The sequence below is a fragment of the Phoca vitulina genome, unplaced genomic scaffold (assembly GCF_004348235.1).
Source record: "Phoca vitulina isolate PV1807 unplaced genomic scaffold, GSC_HSeal_1.0 scaffold35, whole genome shotgun sequence".
Lineage (NCBI taxonomy): Eukaryota > Metazoa > Chordata > Mammalia > Carnivora > Phocidae > Phoca > Phoca vitulina.
The window spans coordinates 3095285-3116963 of record NW_022589738.1 but is presented as its reverse complement, the minus strand read 5'-3'; the positions used below and the strand labels follow the sequence as shown (position 1 = coordinate 3116963).

At 36.3% G+C, this 21679-nt stretch overlaps 2 protein-coding genes across 2 annotated transcripts in view; one reads left to right on the top strand and one right to left on the bottom strand.

Annotated features, from left to right (window-relative positions):
• Positions 1-1519, top strand: part of LOC116646047 (transcription factor SPT20 homolog) — a 3391-nt gene extending 1872 nt beyond the window's left edge. Inside the window, exon 3 of the mRNA XM_032426512.1 lies at positions 265-1519. Within this exon, the coding sequence (XP_032282403.1) occupies positions 265-1174 (910 nt within the window). The 3' untranslated portion in view covers positions 1175-1519. The remainder of the gene's footprint in view (positions 1-264) is intronic.
• Positions 1-21679, bottom strand: part of IL1RAPL1 (interleukin 1 receptor accessory protein like 1) — a 1353569-nt gene that overhangs the window by 572658 nt on the left and 759232 nt on the right. The window lies entirely within an intron of this gene.

Below are 21679 nucleotides of genomic sequence, written 5' to 3'. Positions count from 1 at the left end.
AGTGAATCGGGCTAGCATCCTTCCTGCAGCCACTGTGTCCACTACCAGCTCATTACAAAGAAGCCTGGCCACCCCGGTCATGGCCCATTCCCAGAAATCCTCTGCAGAAGTAATTCGAGTTAGCATGCTTCCTGCAGCCACCCTGTCAAATACCAGCTCATCACAAAGAACCCTGGCCACCCCAGTCATGGCCAGCTCCCAGAAACCCTCTGTGGAAGTGCATCAAATTAGCATGCTTCCTCCAGCCACCTTCTCAACTACCAGCTCATCACAAAGAACCCTGGCCCCCCGGGTCATGGCCCCTTCCCAGAAATCCTCTGTAGAAGTGAATCGAGTTAACATTCTTCCTGCAGCCTCCCTGTCCACCACCAGCTCATCACAGAGAAGCCTGGCCACCCCAGTGATGGCCAGCTCTGCGGGCCACAACATCATCAAAGTGGCGGGCCCTGGATGTGGAGCCCAGGCTTTGGGGAGAGGTCCCAGGCCCAGGAAGGGCTCTACCTCTGGGACCACAGCTCCTGCAGGAATCAAGCCCAGCACCCTGCCCTCAAGAGCTCAGCCACCAAATGCAGTGCCCGATGCACCGCCGATTCCTTCTCAAGTAGGTGTTCAATTTATTTTAAAAAATGCCTCCAGTGTCAGTCCAGTAACTCTGCTGGGGCTTCCACAAGGTTCGCTCCTTTTGAACACCCCGCAGCAGCCTCAGCAGCAGTGGCTCTATCAGTTGATTCCCCAACCACAACTCCAACAACCCACAACTGCTAGTCAACAGCCCACAAGTACTGGTCCTCAGCAGCCAGTGCCACAGGGTTCAAGTGCACGAGGTTCAACCAGTCAGAGAACAGTGTCATCTGCTCAGCAAGCCATTGTCCTTAACCTCCCTGGAGCAGGAAGTTTTCTGCAGCCCCAGGCGGCGCTGTTGGCTCCGCTCGGCTCTGCGGAGAGCCAGAGAAGACCCCGGCAGATCAGCCCTCGCCCTGCGCACCCACTGCTGCCGGCCCCTGCCTCGCAGCCGCCGGCCCCGCCGCAGGCACAGCCCTTGAGAACCTTGCAGGGCCCCGTGGCTGTCATGACAGTGGCCGCGCAGACAGCTGGGCCGCCTCGGGGCCAGCAGGCCGCAAGCCAGTCCAGAGGTAAAATGAAGAAAGGTACATCAACTACTCCAAAATCCTAGGTCTTGCATTACTTCTCTCTCTCTTTAAAAAACAAAACAAAAAAACATTGAAGCAAAGATTTTCTGAGTATTTACTTCATCTTTGTCTTTAATGTCTCAGTATTTTACATTGCTAGGTATACAAACCATATAGAAGCACAACCTAGTGCTTTTTATATAAAAACAGGGAAATGTTTTAATGAAAAAAAAAAAAAAGAATGGATTTTGATTTTAGCTACCATCAGGTCAATATCCTAGCTCTGCAATTTACTAACCTTAAGCCTATTTCCTAAATTCACTGAGTCTCCATTTCCTTACCTGTAAAATATTAATAGGAATACTTACTTCTTAAGTTTATTGTCAAGGTTAACGTAAGATACATTAAGTATTGAAATTTAAATTTAAATTAATTTTAACTAATATAAATACTAAATATCTGAAAGAAATAAACCTAAATATTTAAGCTTAAAATAAACTATAGTAATAATATTAGTGCAAATAATAGTTTCGTTATATTTCATAAAAGCCAACCTTGGAATCAATGGCATATAAGCCACAGGAACTTAATTCTTCAAAAAAACCCCAAAAAACTAGACTTTTCAATGTATGTGTATACACACACACACACACACACACACACACACCTTTTAGGTTTTCAAAATTACAGAGATACAGGTACGGCTATAGACATAGATGCAGATGTAGATACAGAGATTTTAATCCTCTATTCAATAAACAGTAGCCCTTTTACTCTACCTAGATGCCCCACATGGTGAATTCTCTTTCTGATAAAACTGGATGCATTAGGCACTTGTAATTCGTTCTTCAGTAACTGGGGGATGATTTGGATATATGACTCGATATCATTTGCCAGACAATATTCTTCAAATGCATTATTCATGTGGTGCTTATTATTTTGCAAACATTTCATAAGATACAAATGCACCTGCTGTCTCCCCTTGCTCCTCTATTCTGTCTCAATTATTTTGTCCCCACCAGACAAGATAATAATCACAAGAGAGAAAAGGTAAAAGTTTCTTGACTTACAATGGTCAAGTGAATGAAAAATGGTAGGTTTAGATGAACTGATGAAACAAATGACAACAGGGAATTATAGGGAAAAGAATATATAAATATTTGTGATATTTAAAGACAGCTGCTAATTAAAAATGATTTCTGCAGCTCCTAAACAATATATTTTACGATAGCATTTTACCTTTACGATAGCATTAAACATTCCCCCTATTTAAGTAAATTCATAAATGTGGGTAATACTTTTAAAATACTTATATGTAGGGGCGCCTGAGTGGCTCAGTCAGTTAAGCATCTGACTCTTGGTTTCAGCTCAGGTCCTGATCTCAGGGTCGTGAGACTGAGCCCCGCCTTGGGCTTCGCGCTCATCAGGGAGTCTGCTTCTCTCCCTCTGCCCCTCCCCCCTCAAATAAATAAATCTTTAAAAATAAATATAATAAAATACCTATATGTAACTGTAAAGATTTATATCACTCAAAAATGTCACCTTCCCGAGTTTCTGAAGTTTGCTTCAAAAGAATGAGCTACTGAAAACATCATAAAAATATATTTGTTAAATAGTTCTTTTTGTTAAAAGACTTTATTTTATTGTAATATTTGCTATTTCAGACATCTCCTTGGATGACTGGTAAGCATCATTTCGTTTTACATGTCCAAGTATGATGGCATGCATCATTTACTTCTCCGAGCCTACCAGTGCCTTTCCTGTTTGGTGTTAGAATAATTCACAAAGTAACTGAATTAATTACCAAGTAGTTTTAAATACTTTACAAAACAAAATCTATCTGCATACCCTTATCCCTAACGACTTCTACTCCAACTTGTGGGCTTTGAGGGATTCTTAGAGAAATTCTCAGACTTCCTTCTTTTTTTTTAAATTTTATCTCAATTCAATTAATTAACATATAGTATGTTACTAGTTTCAGAAGTAGAGTCACACTTCCTTCTTAACAGCTGAACAACCAACCACCCAATGTAAGGTAACAGTATGAAAAAGTGGGGGGCAGAATGAGTCCTGACACTAGCAAATAGATTTCTGATAAAACATTTTCATTCGTGACATTTCATCATGCGTCATAGTGCATTGCCAAATACCCTTCCCTGCATGTGCATACTCTGTGGAATCAAATTCAAGCTATTTTGTTTGGCTATATGAGCCTGGGTTTGGCCTGTCTCTCCTCCCCATTTCCTACCATTTCCCCATTCACAGTTGTGACTTTGGTAGTACTTAAACGACTGTTGCTCCTGATGGGCTGGGTTGTTCCTCGCTTCCATGTTTTGGTCGAGACCCTAACCAGGAACTCCTTTTTATTCTGTGCTTGTAGTGCAATGCTTAGCCTAAGTACCATAGCTCTGGAATCTGAGTCTATTTCTGTATCATCCCTTACTACAGTCACCTTTAAACTATTTCACAAGCTTATTTGTGGATCAAATATAGTAGTAAATATAAAGAAAAATAAGAATTGAAAATGTACATTGATATAAGTATCCTTTTCAGATTTTGGGTTTTTCTTTTTTTCAAACAGAGATTGTATTACTTTGCATGAATTTCATAACATTAGCATTTTTATTTAATTGGTTAAAAATTTGCTCTCTATATAATCATTAATATATGTAATACATATTTATATTCTCTATATTGAATATCACAATAGTCTTTTTAAAACATCAAGAGTACTAAATTGGAACTATTACTCTAAAAAATTGGATATGTATAATAATAGCACTTTTATCAGTATTTAAATGTAATTTCTCTTTAAGCAGAGGTTAAAATCATACTTCCATGTAAGAAACAAGAAAATTAAATACAGCTTTTTTGTTTTCTTGGTTTTAAACCAAGAAAATATTCCTAAAGTTATGATCCAGTCATATGTCATTCTGATGAATTATAACAAAAAAATTTTCTTTCACAAAATTTTAAGGCCAAACTGAGGAACGAGAAGACAAATCAGTAAGACTCTCCTTTTTATTTCAACTTACCCCATTTCTTGTGCATTTGTATTTCTTAAAGGTTTTGAATTCTGGGCATACACTTAATCTATGCAAATAAAACAGTGTTTTCCTGTCTCTGTTTAGCTGTTATTTTAGCATGTGATAGTAGTCTGATGGAGTTTTATTAGACTGGGGTGCTATGTTTGGGATGACAAACATGAAATAATTCTGGTAACAAGGACACTTGGAAGTGGTGCTCATTCTCTACTGCAAATAAATGAGTTATGCATTATCGTTGATTTATAAAATGATGTAAGATTAGTTTTCTGATGCTGTGGACACAGAAAACAAATGGTAGTTTCCAGTCTAAGCCCAAATCAAACATCCCAACGTGAAACCCCCTGATTTACAAAAGAAGTTGCCTTACACATGCCCCACTCCACACAGCCTACTTCACCGTAGGTGGGTGAAGGACTTTACATGTTTAATGACTGATGATTCCCGGAGGCAAAGAGGGAGAAAACCAATCAAAACCAGCAGTGTCCAACCATTCACCTAAAATGCATTAACAGTGACTATGAGGGGGTCACCCTACCTTGCATTTATTCAGTCATTTATTCACACACATTTATTGAGCATCTATTACAGGACAGACTATGTCAAAGCCCTTAAGACACAAAAGTAAATGAGACATAATGTCTTTCAAAAGCTTACAGTCTAGTACATTAAGAACAAATATTAACAAAGTAGAGAAAACTAGTTTGGCTTTGAAATCAAATTGTATTTATGAAGCACAATTTATGCATTAACCTTTTAATTTTTTATTGTATTTCGAGACGGGCTTTCAATGATCATTTTAAGAAACATTGCAATTTAGGATTTAAAATGGAAACAGCAACAGATATCCAGACGTAGTGTTGATGTAATATCACTTTTTTATCATTTGCCTTCATTTCAGGGCAATAATAATAAGCTCTCTTGGCTCTCATCTTTCAATGTTTAATCAAAAGCAATTAAACTGATATGCAAATGCCATCTCCATTGCTTTAAGAATGACACTTAACACACAATTTCATTATAATAGGCAACTGGAATGTTTGTAGAATGATCAGCTCATTTTTATTTTTAAATATGTGCTTTTCTTGCAATGTATGCTTGTAAATAAAATGTCCACACACAAATTTTATTTGATAAATGCCATGTGGATAATATTTGTCTTGTATACTGAACATGAAGTTCATTCCATGTGGTATTTCTATTAAAAGCCTGCTATTCTTTTGCTAGTCTCTAGAGAAATAAATATTTTAGCTAACGAACTGCATTAGCAAAAAGTATAAGATAAGCAGAAAATGAACCAAGTGTGTGTGTGTGTGTGTGTATGCACATGTGCACATGTATGTGTGTTTAAGATAGACTCCTTTAAGATTCAGTTTCAAATAAGGGATCAGAAGGTTATAGTGGAAATGCCAGACATATTTTATGAGACCAGATTCAATTAGTTAGATCTGTAGAGTAGGTTGGTTGTATTAATGGTCCCAGTTCTTCACTCCTGCCTATATCCATACCCTTTGCCATGTAACCTCCACTCTGAGTCTCAGTCTGCTATGTGACCTGCATGGGCCAAGTCATGAAGCAGGAGCTTGAATCAGTACTTACACATCTCTTTCTCTGTTACACCTCTGCTGTTGACATGAAAACGTGCCTGAGCTAGCTTCTGGAGGATGGAAGTCTCATAGAGCTAGATTCTAGCATTCCCAGTTATTCCATCTTAAGATATCCAAAATCAGTCAACAAGTAGTTAACTTCTAAAGAGAAGGTCAGTTGTAGCTGGCTATGTTTAGGAGACCATATACTTTTTCATCCTGAGAGTAATTTTTTTATCATCATCAGTTAGGAAAACACATTATGTGGGATAGTACATATCAATGTCTTAAGATTTAATAGATTTTCTGTTAAGCATTAATGACATATATTCAATAACATCCTTAAACACTCAGAAGCTTTAGAAAGATACTCTATTAAAAAGAAAGACGTATCAGGATTTGAGCATTTCTTCAAAAAGGAATTATTTTTCCTTGGTCTAGTAGCTGAAAAAACATGTAAAGGCCAAATCAATTTTAATAATAAGTGTATATTTATCCCACACATTCACTCAATAAATATTTATTGAGAAACTACTATGTGCCAGTCACTGTTCGAAGTTAAGGAAACAAAAGAGATAAGCTTTTGGATTTTGATTGAAGTGCTTTGCTTGGCAAACTCAAATAAAAAAAATCCTTAATTCAACCAGATACAATAAACCCAACAACATGAAAATCACTAAAAAATTTATTTTGACAGAAATAAAAAGTTAAAAATATTAAATTTATGTTTATGCACAAAAATGAAACAAAAATATAAAAGATTGAGATATGGGAGCTATAATTAATATGGCTTAATATTGTTTTAATTTTGACTCCTATAATTAATTCCTGACTAATCTGTGCCCCAAGACTTATATGGCTAAAAACCATTTAAGTGAATCTAAAAACTTACAGTTTTAGCATGATCTGAAGACAAAGAGTTGGCCAATTTATTAAACCCTGAATCATGGAAACCCCTACCACTTGTTGGAAGTGTTTAAGGGTTTGGAGCATGGTGCTAAGGTGAAGTAGATGGGATTTAAATCCAACTTCCACCATTTATAAGTTGCCTGACCTTGAGTCAGTTATTTAAACTCTAACTTATTATCATAAACATTTTTTTTAAAATTCCAGAGTTGTACTATAGTAAATATGGCTTTTTAACTTTGGAATTATTAAGAGTAGACATGGTTTTTTCCTTCTGATTCTACGGCTCCATGCAATCCTTTCTTACCTATAGCAAGAATCTAAAATGAAAAAAGCAAAAAGAATTCTAGCCAATTAGCATAAGTTTACCTCAATCACGTGATGTGATGCGCACTGGGTGTTATATGCAACTGATAAATTATTGAACACTACATCTGAATCTAACGAGGGCTAACTGAATTTAAATAAAAAAAAGAAAATAAGTAAAAATACTGTTTTTTCCCCTCAAAATGAAATATTTCATAAGATTCCTAGGCCAGAATCTAAGTAAAACTAGAACTCAAAGAATTAAGTGGAAAACTGAGGATATTTCCCTGAGAGCATTAACTGGACAGGGGGCTCGGTTAAATAACACACTGGAGAGAACCCCCATCCAGTAAAGCTAAGGGCTACACCCTCAAGAAAATGATGAAACATACTAAACTTGACCTTCCCCAAATCCTTACACATCATTAAGGTAGATTTACACTACAAATTCATATTACTGAGTCCCTCAAAAACCTCAAGCCATGAATTTCATTTAATTTATAGTGACCCCAGAGTATCACACGTTAGACACCTGACAAGGCAAATGGAAATCCTTTCTAAAAGAGTTCTCCTTTGGGGCGCCTGGGTGGCTCAGATGGTTAAGCGTCTGCCTTCGGCTCAGGTCGTGATCCCAGGGTCCTGGGATCGAGTCCCGCATTGGGCTCCCTGCTAGGCGGGGAGCCTGCTTCTCCCTCTGCCTCTGCCTCTCTCTCTCTCTCTCTCTCTCTCTCTGACTTTCATGAATAAATAAATAAAACATTAAAAAAAAAAGAGTTCTCCTTCATCCTAAGCCCCAGAGAATCCACAAAAATAATACTCCAAGGAAAATGATCAGCTCATTGAAAAAAAAAACAAACAAAAAGCAACTAAGCACAAAAAGAAATAAGGGGCCTTGAGCAAAAATCAAGAGAAAGAACAGAGAGTAGCTCTCTCTCTCTATTCTCTGTGGTGAAAATACAGATTTAGGATATCAACCAGCACTTTTAAAACAAAGAAATAAAAGACAAGCATAAAGCATATATGGATATTTCTATACCTGTCTACAAAAATTACCTAGCCAATTTGAAATAAAGCAATTCTTCGAACCTCCAGAAAATGAAAAATATAAGGAGTGTACTTGTGCTGAGCACCAGGTATTGTATGAAAGTGTTCAATCACTATATTGTACACCTGATACTAATATAACACTGCATGTTAACTAACTGGAATTTAAATAAAAACTTAAAAAAATTAAAACCTCAAGGGATAGGTTTAATATCACATTAAGTACAGCTAATGAGAAAATAGCACTAAAGCATACAGTGGTGGGAAGGGGGAAGTCACTAAAATAGGAAAGTGACCACCATCTCTTGAACATCCTTTACTCAGGGCGAGCCAGGACAAATGGGTAATGGAATACTCATTATAAATGGGATGTATCTTGAGGGTCACAGATGATGGTAGGTTAGCTTTCATAACAGCCAGATGTAAGGACACCAATGCCACAGATTTCTAGACTGCATCCTTGGCATTAGTCACCATTAAAATGAATGTTTTGCTGTTTATATAAAGGACAGGAAGAAGGTAGAGCAAATCAAAATCCACTTTCAGGAAAAAAAAAAAAAAAACAGCCAGAATGCTGGCCATGTATGTTAGAAGCTTCTTCCCAAGTACTTGATTTTATAATTTTTTCAATGCCAAAGTGAATGCAAAGAGCATAAAAATGTGATGTTTTTGTTCTGTAATCAGACTTCCAGAGAAATAATAATCAAGCCCTTATGTACCAAACAAGGTACTAAGGGTTTTATACACATTATCTCCTCAACCCCCACAATATCCTTGGAAGAAGAAATTAATATCCTCCTTTGATACCTAAGGAAACAGATTCAGAGAGAAGAAATAAACTGTAAATAATTGAACAGGATTTGAACTCAGGTCTGCTGGCTCAAGAGCCCAAGCTCTTAATACCAAAAACAGTGTTTGTTTTTTTTTTTTTTCAGTAAACTCTATATCCAACGTGGAGCTCGATCTCATGATCCCCAGATCAAGAGTTGCAGTCTCCACCCACTGAGCACTGAGCCAGTCAGGTGCCCCCCAAAAATAACACTAAAAATAGTGTTATATGTTATATATATACTTTTAGTGTTATATATGTATTTTAGTGATATATACCTATGATATGTGATATGTATATATTTTATACATGTATATATTTTAGTGATATATATGTATACACACACACACACACATATATATGTAAGTAAATCCAGGTTAAAACATCAGTGCCATCTCATTTTAAAAGCACTTTTTTATATGCATGCCATTTCAATGAAGTTCCTTCCAAATTCCTTCCCAGATCTTTGACAACTTACTATTAAACTGGAAGAATACTGCTAGGCAAAAGGACTCTACCCTAAATATAAGTGGTTTACCATTCTACATTGTGAACAATGACCTAAGTGGAAATATAGAAGACAACCTGATAAATATGACCAATTTGGGATCTAAAAGATCACGCAACTTAATGGTCAACTATAATAGGGCAAAATGTAACATCAATGAAGAGAAGAGCCTCCATTTGGTTACACAGCCAACTGCAAAAGATTTAACAGCTGCCACAACAGTGGCAGCATGGGACTAGGAGCCATCTGGGGGATGTATCCAAACTAATTTTAGCTTAAAAAAAAAAATCACAATATTTAGACCAAGAGAGGGGCTAGTCTTGTTCTTCTCCATGTGTTAGACCAAAGGAGAGTGATGTGACTAGAAGCTCTGTCAAATGAATCACTGTGAGAACGAGAGATATTTAGCCTATAAAAGAATATAGGAGCATAAGAAGTGGGAGAGGTGACAGAGGAAGACATGTGTCCCCAGGCATCTGTCCATAGGGAGACCCTAATGATTTCCTGTCAGGGTGGCTTTAAATTCAATTATGCATGTTAGATGTATTGAGAGTAGAGCCCCTTCAAATTTTGTTTTCTGTTTTCTGTGGGTTTATTAGTAGCTGGGAAACTCTAGCAAGGATCTGAGCCAAAGAAGGCATAAAGATATTACATCGCCTCTGAGCCCCATTTACACTCCCAGCATTACTGGAAGAGTAGACTAAACAGGGACATTATAACTTTCTTAAATATCAGAAGAGTTTTTGTAAGAATGAAGAACTGCAATTGCTCTAGGGTAGGGTCCCAAGATACAGAACTTGGCTCAAAAGGAAGGAACTCTGGCGAACTCAGAATAAAGAAGAAATTTCTAACTGAATGATGCAAACAAAAATGCCTGCCTCAGGACGTCATGGACTTAAAGTTCAAATATAGGTTAGATAACCATGTGGCAGATATGGGAAAGAGCACATGAGTTCAAAAAACTAAATGAGCGAAAAAGTCCCCTCCCTCATCCTATGATTGTTTTAGACTAAAACTCCCAAACCTCTTTCTTTCTTTTACTCTTCCTGGATCTTCCAGTCTCATTTTCAAGTAATGGCTTGAAACAATCATCCACAAAATTCTTCTAGTATCTTAAATCCATTCAGTTAAAGACCAGAATATATCATCTACCCAATTTCCTGTTCCTATTCTGATACTACATTATCCTAGTCATCCAAGCAGGAAACCAGTCATTATGGGCCCCTCCCTCTCCTCCTTAATCAGTTGCTAAATCATGTGGATTCTGCTTTACAAAATGTTTCTTATACCCACCTCCTCCTTTCCAGTTCTTTCCCACTCTCCTAGTCCAAATCTTCACTATTTCTCACATAGGCCATTTGGTAATGAGCTGTTAACTATTACCCCTCCTTCTGATCTCACCTCCATTCTATTTATCTAATATATGACAGCCAAATCAATTTTTCTCAAAAATAGGCTGGATGACACATCTCCCTCTTCAAAATTCATTACCTCCTACAGAATTAAGTACAACTCCCTCACAATGGGATGTGATCTGAAAGCTACACTGAACTTTTCCATTCTCTCTCTTACTGTGATCATAGGTGCAACACCCTCCATTTCTGCCAAAGCTTTTGACTTTATATCCTTGGATTTTCTATCTATCTTAAGTGACATTAAGCCCTTGCCTGGAGTGTCTTTGTAGTCACCTTTGTAGTCAAAGTTTTCACCTTTGTAGTCAAAACTCATTTCAAACATTACCTACTCCAAGACATCTTTTTTTTTTTTTTTTTTAATTTATTTATTTGAGAGAGAGAGAATGAGAGAGAGCAAGCACATGAGAGGGGGGAGGGTCAGAGGGAGAAGCAGACTCCCTGCCGAGCAGGGAGCCCGATGCGGGACTCGATCCAGGGACTCCAGGATCATGACCTGAGCCGAAGGCAGTCGCTTAACCAACTGAGCCACCCAGGCGCCCTCCAAGACATCTTTACATGTGTGATTCCAGTCATTTATAATCCTTCAGAGATGTTTATTTATATTTTCTTTAGGCCACAGTGTAGTCCACTTTGTATTATAAGTATTTGCATACTCAGAAGAATTCACCCTGTTATATCAAAAGCCTAGAGCAAGAGTCACTGATGCTCTGTAGCATCAGGCACAGTGTAAGTGTTCAATAAATAAATAAGAGACCAATTAGTACTGCCGCTTTTCAGTATACACATTTCATTCTTTAAGTTGGTATTCTCATAAAAATATGACAAGTGTACAGTCCATACACAATCATCACCACCACTGGATAAACCTGCCAAGGTGCATTTCCTCCTGAAAGTCAACAGTGAAGGTTTAATAAACCCCAGGAAAAGTAGTTCACAAAATCCATCAGCTCTCTCACTTAAGAAGATATATCATATGTACAAATCAATTCTGAGCGTAAAACTCCCTTTCTTGTGGGCATTATATTTTTGGCTTTATTTAACAAGTAAAATATATAGATACACATATCTTACTATGCTCAGGCACTGTTATAACTGCTTTACAAAATATAACTCATTTAATTTATCATGCAGTTTGATATATAAAATCCTTCAATTCAGGGATAATGTTAAAAGTATCTTTTATGATGCCTGCTTAGCCACATACATTTTTAAGTGAAACTTCTCCCTTTTAAGCACAAACTTAATCTCAACTGAAGGCAATGAAGCAGACTCCCAGCTCCTACCACTCCCCTCACCCACACAAACCTCTACAATGAGGACAAGTGAATTGGAACGGTGACAAGCAAGAGGGCAGAATACCAACTCCCCAAAGATGTCCATATCCTAATCTCCAGAATTTGTGAATAAATTATCTTACTGGGCAAAAGAGACATTACTAATGGGATTAAATTAAGGCTCAAGAAATGGTAAGATTAGCTGGGATTATTCATGTGGGCCCAATCTAATCACAAGGGACCTTATAAAGAAAAGAGGTAGGCATTCCTTTAATACTGACTACACCTATGTAAAGATCTTGACAAGCACAAAAAAAGAGAAGAAATGGGTCTATTCTCACTCTTTGGGGGTTTATCTATTTATTTTATTTGCGTATAATTGACACACAATGTTACATTAGTTTCAGGTGCACAACATAGCAGATGCTACATTGCTATGTTACACTCTGCTCACCCCAAGTGTAGCTACCGTCTGTCACCATACAGTGCTATTGCAATATCATTGACTATTCCCTATGTTGTACCCTTTATTCCCATGACATATTCCATAATCCATAGTTGGAAACCTGTACTCTCACTCCCCTTCACCTATTTGCCCATCCCCCACACCCTTCCCCTGTGGCGACTTTCAGTTTGTTCTGTCTTTATAGGTCTGATTCTGCTTTTTGTTTGTTTGTTTATTCTTTTGTTTTTGCAGATTCCACATGTGAGAGAAACCATATGGTATTTGTCTTTCTGCCTTATTTTACTTAGCATAATACTCTCTAGGTCCATTCCTTCTTCTTTTAAAGTTCAAATCAAAGAACAGAGCTGGCCTCAATAAACAAGAAGGAATATATTTTGGTGATAACCCAAATAGCCAGAAAGTCGCATTCCTATTTTAGAGGAAATATTAAAAAGCACAGGGAAAAGAAATATAAAACTCTTGCTAAATGCCCAATTGAGTTAATAATATTCTATTGTTTGATTTGTAATGTGACTTAATAATTCAAAGAAACTGTCATGTATTATGCATGTATACACATACATACATGTTCATATATACACCATTTTCTATCATACACCATTCACAAAATAAATCCTAGATTGATGATACATCAAAATGCTTCTTTAAAAAAGCTATAAATATGTACCTGACTTCAGATTCTGACACTGGGATCAGGAAGGCTGGAAGGCTTTCTTAAATAACACACCCCAAGGGCGGGGGAAACATGAAAGACCAGATTGATACATTAAACTTATAAAATTTAAAAAAGTTTTAAAAACCTAAGCAAAGTAAAAACAACACATTCTAAGAAAATATCTGCAATGTATAAAATCTTTAAAAGGATTAAAAAGAACAATTTACAAAATATTATCTACAAATCAATGAGAAAATAAAACAATGTAAAAATGGTCAAAGGTGGTAAACTAGGCATCTCAAAAAGGAGAAAGAAAAAAAAAGCCAGTACATCTATGAAAACCTAAATTCACTACAAATGAGAGAAACACATATTAAAATAACACATCGATAGCATTTTCTCTTTTCATTGCTTCTAAAAGATAGGGGGCCTATGAATTCTTATACCCTGCTGGTGGGAAAGTAAATTGGTACTGACATTTGGAGGGCAATTTCACAGTATCTATTAAAATTAATGATGCCTGTACCCTATCAGTTCCGCTTCTTAGTATCTATCCCAAAGAAATACTTGCTTACGTGTACAATGAGGCATAATCCTGGATTAGAACGGAAGCATTATTTGTAATGGTGTACCATTTGGAGAATCCTAAACAACTACCTATAGGGAAACAGCTTAATACATTTTTTGTGTCGTGTAACTGTGAAACATTCTTCATCAGTTAAAAAGAATGAGCTGAGCCTGACATGGGGAAACCTCCAAGATACATGAAGATAATCTGCAAAACAATTCATACAATTTCAGTAAAAAGTATCTGATTGCTTGTACTCTAGTCTTAAAATATGGTTACCTTTGGAGAAGTTAGAGGGTAGAAATGAGTAGTGGCCAAAAAAAAACTACAGTGTTCTATGTGCATTTTATTAAAAAAAAAATTTTTTTACAAGAATAGTTTTATTTGTCTAATTTAAAATACGTGAAGATTATAAATGCTGTAAAAAAAAGGAAAGTGAATCAAGGCAAATGTTTATGTAAACTAAGCAGCTAGATGAGTAAATAGATGAATGAGGCTTTTTAAATTTCCCTTTCTGTGAACATAAATATATTTCATGTTTATGATGATACAATTTAATTCCATAGATGAAAATATGGACTTGAGTATGGTAAAAAAGCCCCTAAAATGAATAATTAATTTTATTATTTTTTTAATTTCAAAGATATATGATCTTCTATTTCTATTCATTCTTACTCATTTCCATTGAATTACTTTTCTGGTTGAAATGAAATGATCATGTCAACCGCAAAAGATTGAAATCCCAGATCAGTGAAACTTTCTGAGCAGATTTACAACTTGCTTTTGGGAACAACAGAAAGCAATGCATGTTACTGAATAATGAAAACATGGGCATAAAATTGGAATATTTTCATATGCATGGCAAAGCTTTGAAAATATCTCCATGCAAAGTGTGCTAATAAATGTCAATTTTCATGTACTTGGCATTCTGCTCATTTACATTAACCCACTTTTGAAGTATCCTTAATACAGAATTTTCTCCCTTGTTTTCCTACCTACACACGTAGCTACGCCTATGTGTGTGTGTGTGTGTGTCTGTCTGTGTGTGTCTAATGTGGGGCAAGAATGAAAGCTTAATTAAAAAAAGTTTTTCACTGATGTTTGTTGGGAAAGTTTGGCTCTTAAATGAATACTATACACACAGAGATGCACATACATATATGGATGTTCTGATGTAAAACAATACAAATCAATCTTTTCTCACAGAATATTATAAGGCTGGCTAGTATGTGAGGGAGTGTTTTCTGCACTTGAAATTTAGCATAGTATGCTTTTTGCCATATCTCTATCAGATAAAGCTCTTTCATACTTTCAGAAAATTAGACATTTACTAAAATCAATGAGGTATTTTATTTCTTGAGTTTCTACTATGGGCTTGGTTTTATGGAATAATAGTAAACATAAGTGTAGCAGGTAGCCCCAGTTTTAGAGGGGTTCTTTGGGAGCAAAAGAAACTATTAATCTTAACCCCAAGAAAAGGGGCTAGAACATCTGTACCATTTCTGTGCCCCAGCCCTATTTACTCATGAGCCATTTTGTCTCCTCTATGGTAGCTCAGCTTCTCCCTGACTGACTGGAAAAAAAATAATGGAAAATAAACAGAAGAAAGCAAAAATTACCTGAAATCCTACCACGGGAGAAAACCATTATTAATAATATGGGCATTTTCTGTATTTTTCCAATGAGTTTGTTTTTTCTTTCATCATCCAGAAAAAGTTAAAGCTATTTTCATTTTTTAAAAAACTGATTGACTGATTGATTGATTTGAGAGAGAGAGCACACATGAGCGAGCACATGAGCACCATGGGCAGAGGGAGAGATAATCTTAAGCAGACTCCATGCTGAGCATGGAGCCCAACGCGGGGCTTGATCTCAGCACCCTGAGATCACGACCTGAGCTGAAACCAAGAGTCAGATGCTCAACCGACTGCACCACCAAGGCACCCCAAAGCTATTTCCATTTTAAATGATAAATGTGAGTGGGAGAATCAACAAGTATATTGTTTTGATTACCTAAGTAGTTAACACTTGTTGGCAGACAGTTTAGGAATTGTCATCTCCATCAGGCACTGATAAGAAAGACCTCCAGAAGTAATGATGCTGAGCTGTCTAAGGGACTTTTTCCAGTGTTAATCTGTTTGAAAATCTATTCCACAAGAAAGAAAAAAGGCTTCATTCTCTGTTAACACTGGGACCCGTGACCCAGTTACTGTGCCCCATTATCCTGCTTCTTTGACAATGTGTAGCCCACTTGCTTTGTGCTTTTTTAATAGTGTTTACTTGAACTTAAAGAGAAATGTATTATTACCATCATTATTTTAAGCTGCATGTTAGCATAGTTAGACAATTCAGGTGATACTAGTCTACATTCTAAGTCATGTTTACATTTTAAAAACTGATATATAATTAGAAAATAGACTAAATTACTCTTCATGTTGTGATGTATATCTGCCTTTTTTTTTTTTTATATCTTCCTCTGCTAATGTCTGTCCTTTGTTGTGACTAAGGCAAAGCTGCCCAAATGCATCACTAATGGCCAGATGCAAGGGTATTTGTTAAATGATTCATCCTCAAAAAACTTACACTCTTGGGGAGCCTGGGTGGCTCAGTCGGTTAAGCATCTGCCTTCAGCTCAGGTCCTGATCCCAGAGTCCCGGGATTGAGCCCCGCATTGAGCCTGCATCCCTCCCTGCATAGAGCCCCACATCGGGCTTCCTGCTCAGTGGGGAGTCTGCTTCTCCCTCTCCCTCTGCCCCTGCTCCTTCTCTCTCTTGCTTGCTCACTCTCTCAAATAAATAAAATCTTAAAGAAAAAAGTACACTCTTGGCCTTTCTATTCTAATCACACCTATCTTCATTTTATTTTGTGGTCTTACTACTGCATGGAATTAAAATTGGGGAAAATGTGACACTATTATTTTCTGTTCAGATACACACTTGTTTATTTGCTTACTGTTTCCCCCACTAGAACCTAAGACAAATGGAGGCAAAAGCCGTATTTTTTAATTCACAATTTAATCTCTGATGCCTAGAAGAGTCCAGAAACACAGTAGGTTCCCAATAAATGCATCTGAAAGAATGACTTATTTTGGTCCTCAGATTTAAGCTCCTATCACTTCCCGGTGTCAGAAAGTTTATCCTAAAACAACCGTCAAAAAATAAAAATCACAGCAATTATGGTGCATCAGTACACATTTTTCATTTCCTTTTACAATTTTTTGAACTTATTTTCACCCCTAACATTGTTCTCACTATTCTCACAATTTTCATTTGAATATTATTAGCATGCTCCATGTTCCAGTTCTTATTCATGTAATTGAAAATTTTCCTATCAAAACAACATTTTCCCCTTTGCCTCAATTCAACTTTTCTTCTCAAAACCACCACTATATTTTCATTGTCTTTCAGATTCCATTGTTTCATCTTTGCCTTCAACTGTAGTCATCATTATTCTCTTCACAGTTCTAACATTCAACTGTTCGCTTGATTATACTCAAGCACACATCCTATTTTGTCTCCCATACATTCTATGCTTTTTATACATTAAATAAGTGTGTTACGTAGCTTTCTATATCTGCACCCATTCATCATATATTTTTAACAAAAGATCAACAGATTATAACTCCATAAATAATAGCACTTCCTTCTCTCCTAGTGGATGTCAGCACATACAAAGAGCCTCCTCACCTTTTAGTCAGGGCTGTAGTGGCGCCATGGACATCTGGAGTCTATTTCCTGAAAGCGGGGGACCACATATGAAGTCTCTATGAGTGTGCTAATACCTAACTCACTTCCATTTCCAGAGATACCTTTCTAGCCTTTTTCTGTATGCCAGACTAGGTGAAGAGAAACAGTCCTAAGCGAAAGATGACAGTGGTGAAAACAATGATTTAAGTAGACATTTTAAAATTCTTACCTAGGTTAAGTTCAGAATTACAATAAACTCATTGGTCGGGAAATTTCTCTAACTTTAACTGGATCTCTAATGCACAGTAAGATATGTATTGTAATACCATTATTTTTAAGTATATTAGATGCTCCTTTCTTTTTCATGTAAAGAAGCCCTGAGTACAGATTATAGATCTAGTATGGCAGCTGCATTGTGTCTTCAGAGACACCAGCTCCTTCCTGCTTTCTCTTCTATTATCTTTGTGTTATGTTCCTCAGATCTAGACCTCTCACTGTAGTGGCTCTGTTTCAGGAAGGAGAAGGGAAAAGGCAAATCGCCAAAAGGGTGCTTGCCAGCTGAACCGGATCCCTGTAGGGAAGTTGCCTGGAAACCCTATCCAGGAATTCCTAGACTTCACTGGCCAGACCAATGCCACATAACCACAACTAAGAACAAGGAAGGGATGAAAATGTAGTTTTCTTTTAAGCTGGGCGCATTTCTATCCTGAATAAAAGAAGTAGGTCTGTGCCATAAAAAGGAAGGCAGTACTGATAAATGCTAAAATGTGGATGAACCTCAAAAACATTATGGTAAGGGAAAGAAGCCAGACACAGAAAGTCACATATTGTATGAATCCATTTATATTAAATATCAAAAAAGTAGTAGATCTAGAGAGACAGAGTCTGGATTGGTAGTTGTCAGGAGCTGGGGAGAAGGGAATTGGGACATTTTCTTTTGGAAGTGTTTGAAAATGTTTTGGAACTAGATAGAGGTGGTGGTTGCAAACATTGTGAATGTGCTAAATGACACTGAATTGTTCACTTTAAAACAGTTAATTTTATGTTATATGAATTTCAGAAGTTCACCATGAATAAATAAATAAATAAATAAAAAGAGATAAAGTAGGCTCTTGTTGGCAAGGAAGAAGGGAAAGAAAAACAGTGGATAGGCAACCAATACCACTACAGATATATTTTCAGTTGTCAACTATCTATTTAGCACCTACTATGTGATAGACAGTGGGCAAAGCTAGAGTGTTGAAAGTAATGGACAAGTTTCTGACCCTATAGTGGGCCCAGAAATATCTGATGAGAAAAACATTAAGAAATCCAGTTGAGGACATTTTACAAAATACCTGATCAGTACTATTCAAAAATATCAAAGTCATTATCAACAACAAGGAAAATATAATAAACTATCACAACCAAGAAGAGCCTGAGACATGATGATTAAATGTAATGTGGTATCCTGAATGGGATCTTTGAACAGTAAAAGGACACTAGGGAAAAACTGAGGAAATCTAAATCAAGTATTGACTTTAGTAGTAGTAGTAGTAGTAGTAGTAGTAGTAGTTAGTAGTAGTAGTAATATATCAGTGTTGGCTTACTGTGACAAATTTACCACAGCAATGTAAATAGTTAAAAATAGGGGAGACTGGATGTGAGGTACACAGAAACTCTCTGAACTTTTATAATAATTCTGCATTTCCAAAACAGCTGTAAAATAAAAAAGTTAATTTTTATAAATAGGGTATGTATGATATTTCTCCAAATTTTGCACCCCATTTGCACTCTTGAATTCCCTTTTCTGAATCCTAAAGTACTTTTGTCAAAGGGTAAGTTATAACTTAGTACTGTTGTGTGGTGACACAGTCTGAATCACTGTTGTACACCTGAAACTAATGTATCATTTTGTATCAACTATACTCAAAATTTAAAAAGAGCAAGTTATGATACATCTAATATATATACACACACACACACACACACACACACAGGTGTATATATATATACACACACATATATATGAATGTCTAATATGTGCTAAATACTAGATTAGGTTCTTGACATCATATCATTTAGTCTTCATCACAATCTTGTACATTATCCCCAGTTAACAGTCAGGGAATGGAAACTCAGAAAAATTATTTAACTTGGCTAACAGCACATAGTCAGAAGGGAAAGGAGTCAAAATGATCTGCTTCCTATATCTTTCCAGTACACCGGGCTGCCTCTCTTATAAAAGACTTGCCCATTTTTCTCAGACGGCCATTGCCACAGTGAGAGGAGCTATTTAAATGTGTGTGTGTGTGTGTGTGTGTGTGTGTGTGTGTGTGTGTCTATGTTTGCGTTTGCCCAGTATATGCTTGGGGGAATAGACCACGATTTTCAGTCCATGTGGCTCAGGTCCTTGATCCTATCCCTGGCTTTGGGGCAGGCATATGACCCCAAACTGACCAATCAGAGTACTACATCTCCTTGGTCACTAGGGTTGGTTCAAGCATGGGCATATAGTCAAAGTATGCAATCAAAGCCAGACCAAACAAAACCTACCATTTTCTGAAATGGGGCAGTGGGAACCAGGGATCATAATAAGCCTGAGGTTGTCAGGGGCCATTTTAGTCACTAGAAGGATATAGCCTGACTGAAAATGTAGCCAACAGAGACACAGAGGAGAGAGAACAGTTAAGAGATGGAGAAATGGAGAACGGGACAGGGATAGGACACGGAGAGGAGCAGGAAGGAGAGGAAGAGAGACCAAATACTGATAACATTAACTGATGTCCTGCTTCACCTGTATCTGTAGTGACAGTGACAGTCTGACCCCTAGAGTGCTCCATTACTAAGTCAGTATATTTCTTTTGTACTATTTTGAGTTATATTTCTGACATTAGTTCCTTAGAGAGTTATCACACAGAAAATGTTTGTGAAAAAGCGATAATTTAAATAATACAAGCTTTTCTTGTAAGCAAATTATTGTCTAAAATTAAAAGCAAATATTTAACAAGCTTGCCAAGGTTGTAAATGTAAAGAATCAAAACAGAAACTTCCTGTAAATGTAAAGAATCAAAACCCATAATTTAACACTTTTAGACTAATTATTAAATATAGCATTCTGTGTTTAAATGCATTTGGCTCAGATACATATCTCCCATAAAATACTAGAAGTAAACATCTCCTAAAAAAGTTACATTCATATGCCTCTCATGCACTTTATAATTAACTCAGCCAACAATTTATTCATTCACTCAGTGAGGCATTTATTCAAACCTTAAGGACAGAAATCGTGTGAACCACTGAAGCCTAAATAAAATTATTAAGGTATTAGGATACAGTCTCTCTGTCCTTAAGAACCACAATCCAGAGGAAGTGGTATATCAGTAAATGTTTAAAAAACTAATTTTAGTATGAGGTAGAATAATTATAAAAATTAATATCTGTAAATTATTTTGTCAGACACCATTTAATTAAGGCCTTTGTGTGTAGTATCTTATTTAATTCTGAAAAAATCCTGTAATACATATATCATTATCATAACTTGCATGTTTCAGATGAGGACACTGAGGATAATTGAGGTTAAGTTACTTTACCAAAGTCACACGTAATGAGCATAAATTCAAGGGTCATGAACTGCAAGGCATCTCTTTTAGCCAGTACTATATTCCCTTACTGCTATTGATTTTCATTTAAAGTTGAGAATAATAATCGTTCTTCCTTTGTAAATAAGTCATTTTATAAATACATGTTCTTTTATTTCTTTGACAATGCTTTAGGTAAAATAATCCATAGCTTAAAATTTAAGATTGATAAGGCTTAACCGAATTTTAAACTTCAAAAAACTATACTGGTCTATATTCTGATAGAAATATTTAAAATGTATATCATTATTTACACACATATATTTTCTAAACCTAGACAAGTCTTCTCACCTATGTTTTAAAGTAATAGAATAAATTTTCCAAAGCCATTTTATAATAAAAGCATATACTTGTACTTAGCTAATTATAATTTGAACTACTGATATTCTTGTGCATATCTTTCAAAACAAAACAAAGTTATTCACAGATAAAGCCAGAAAGCAGAATGATTTGCTTATATTAATTTTTAATACAGGTAATTGGCTCTAGAGGTCAGGTTTATAAAAAAAAAGTAAAATATGTAATTCAGATACATCTGCATAAACAGGCAAAAAGTCTGTAGCTATCCTATGCTTTTGGAACTATTTACATACACATGTGTATCTTATTTTTATTTAAGTTTTTATTTTAATTCCAGTTAGT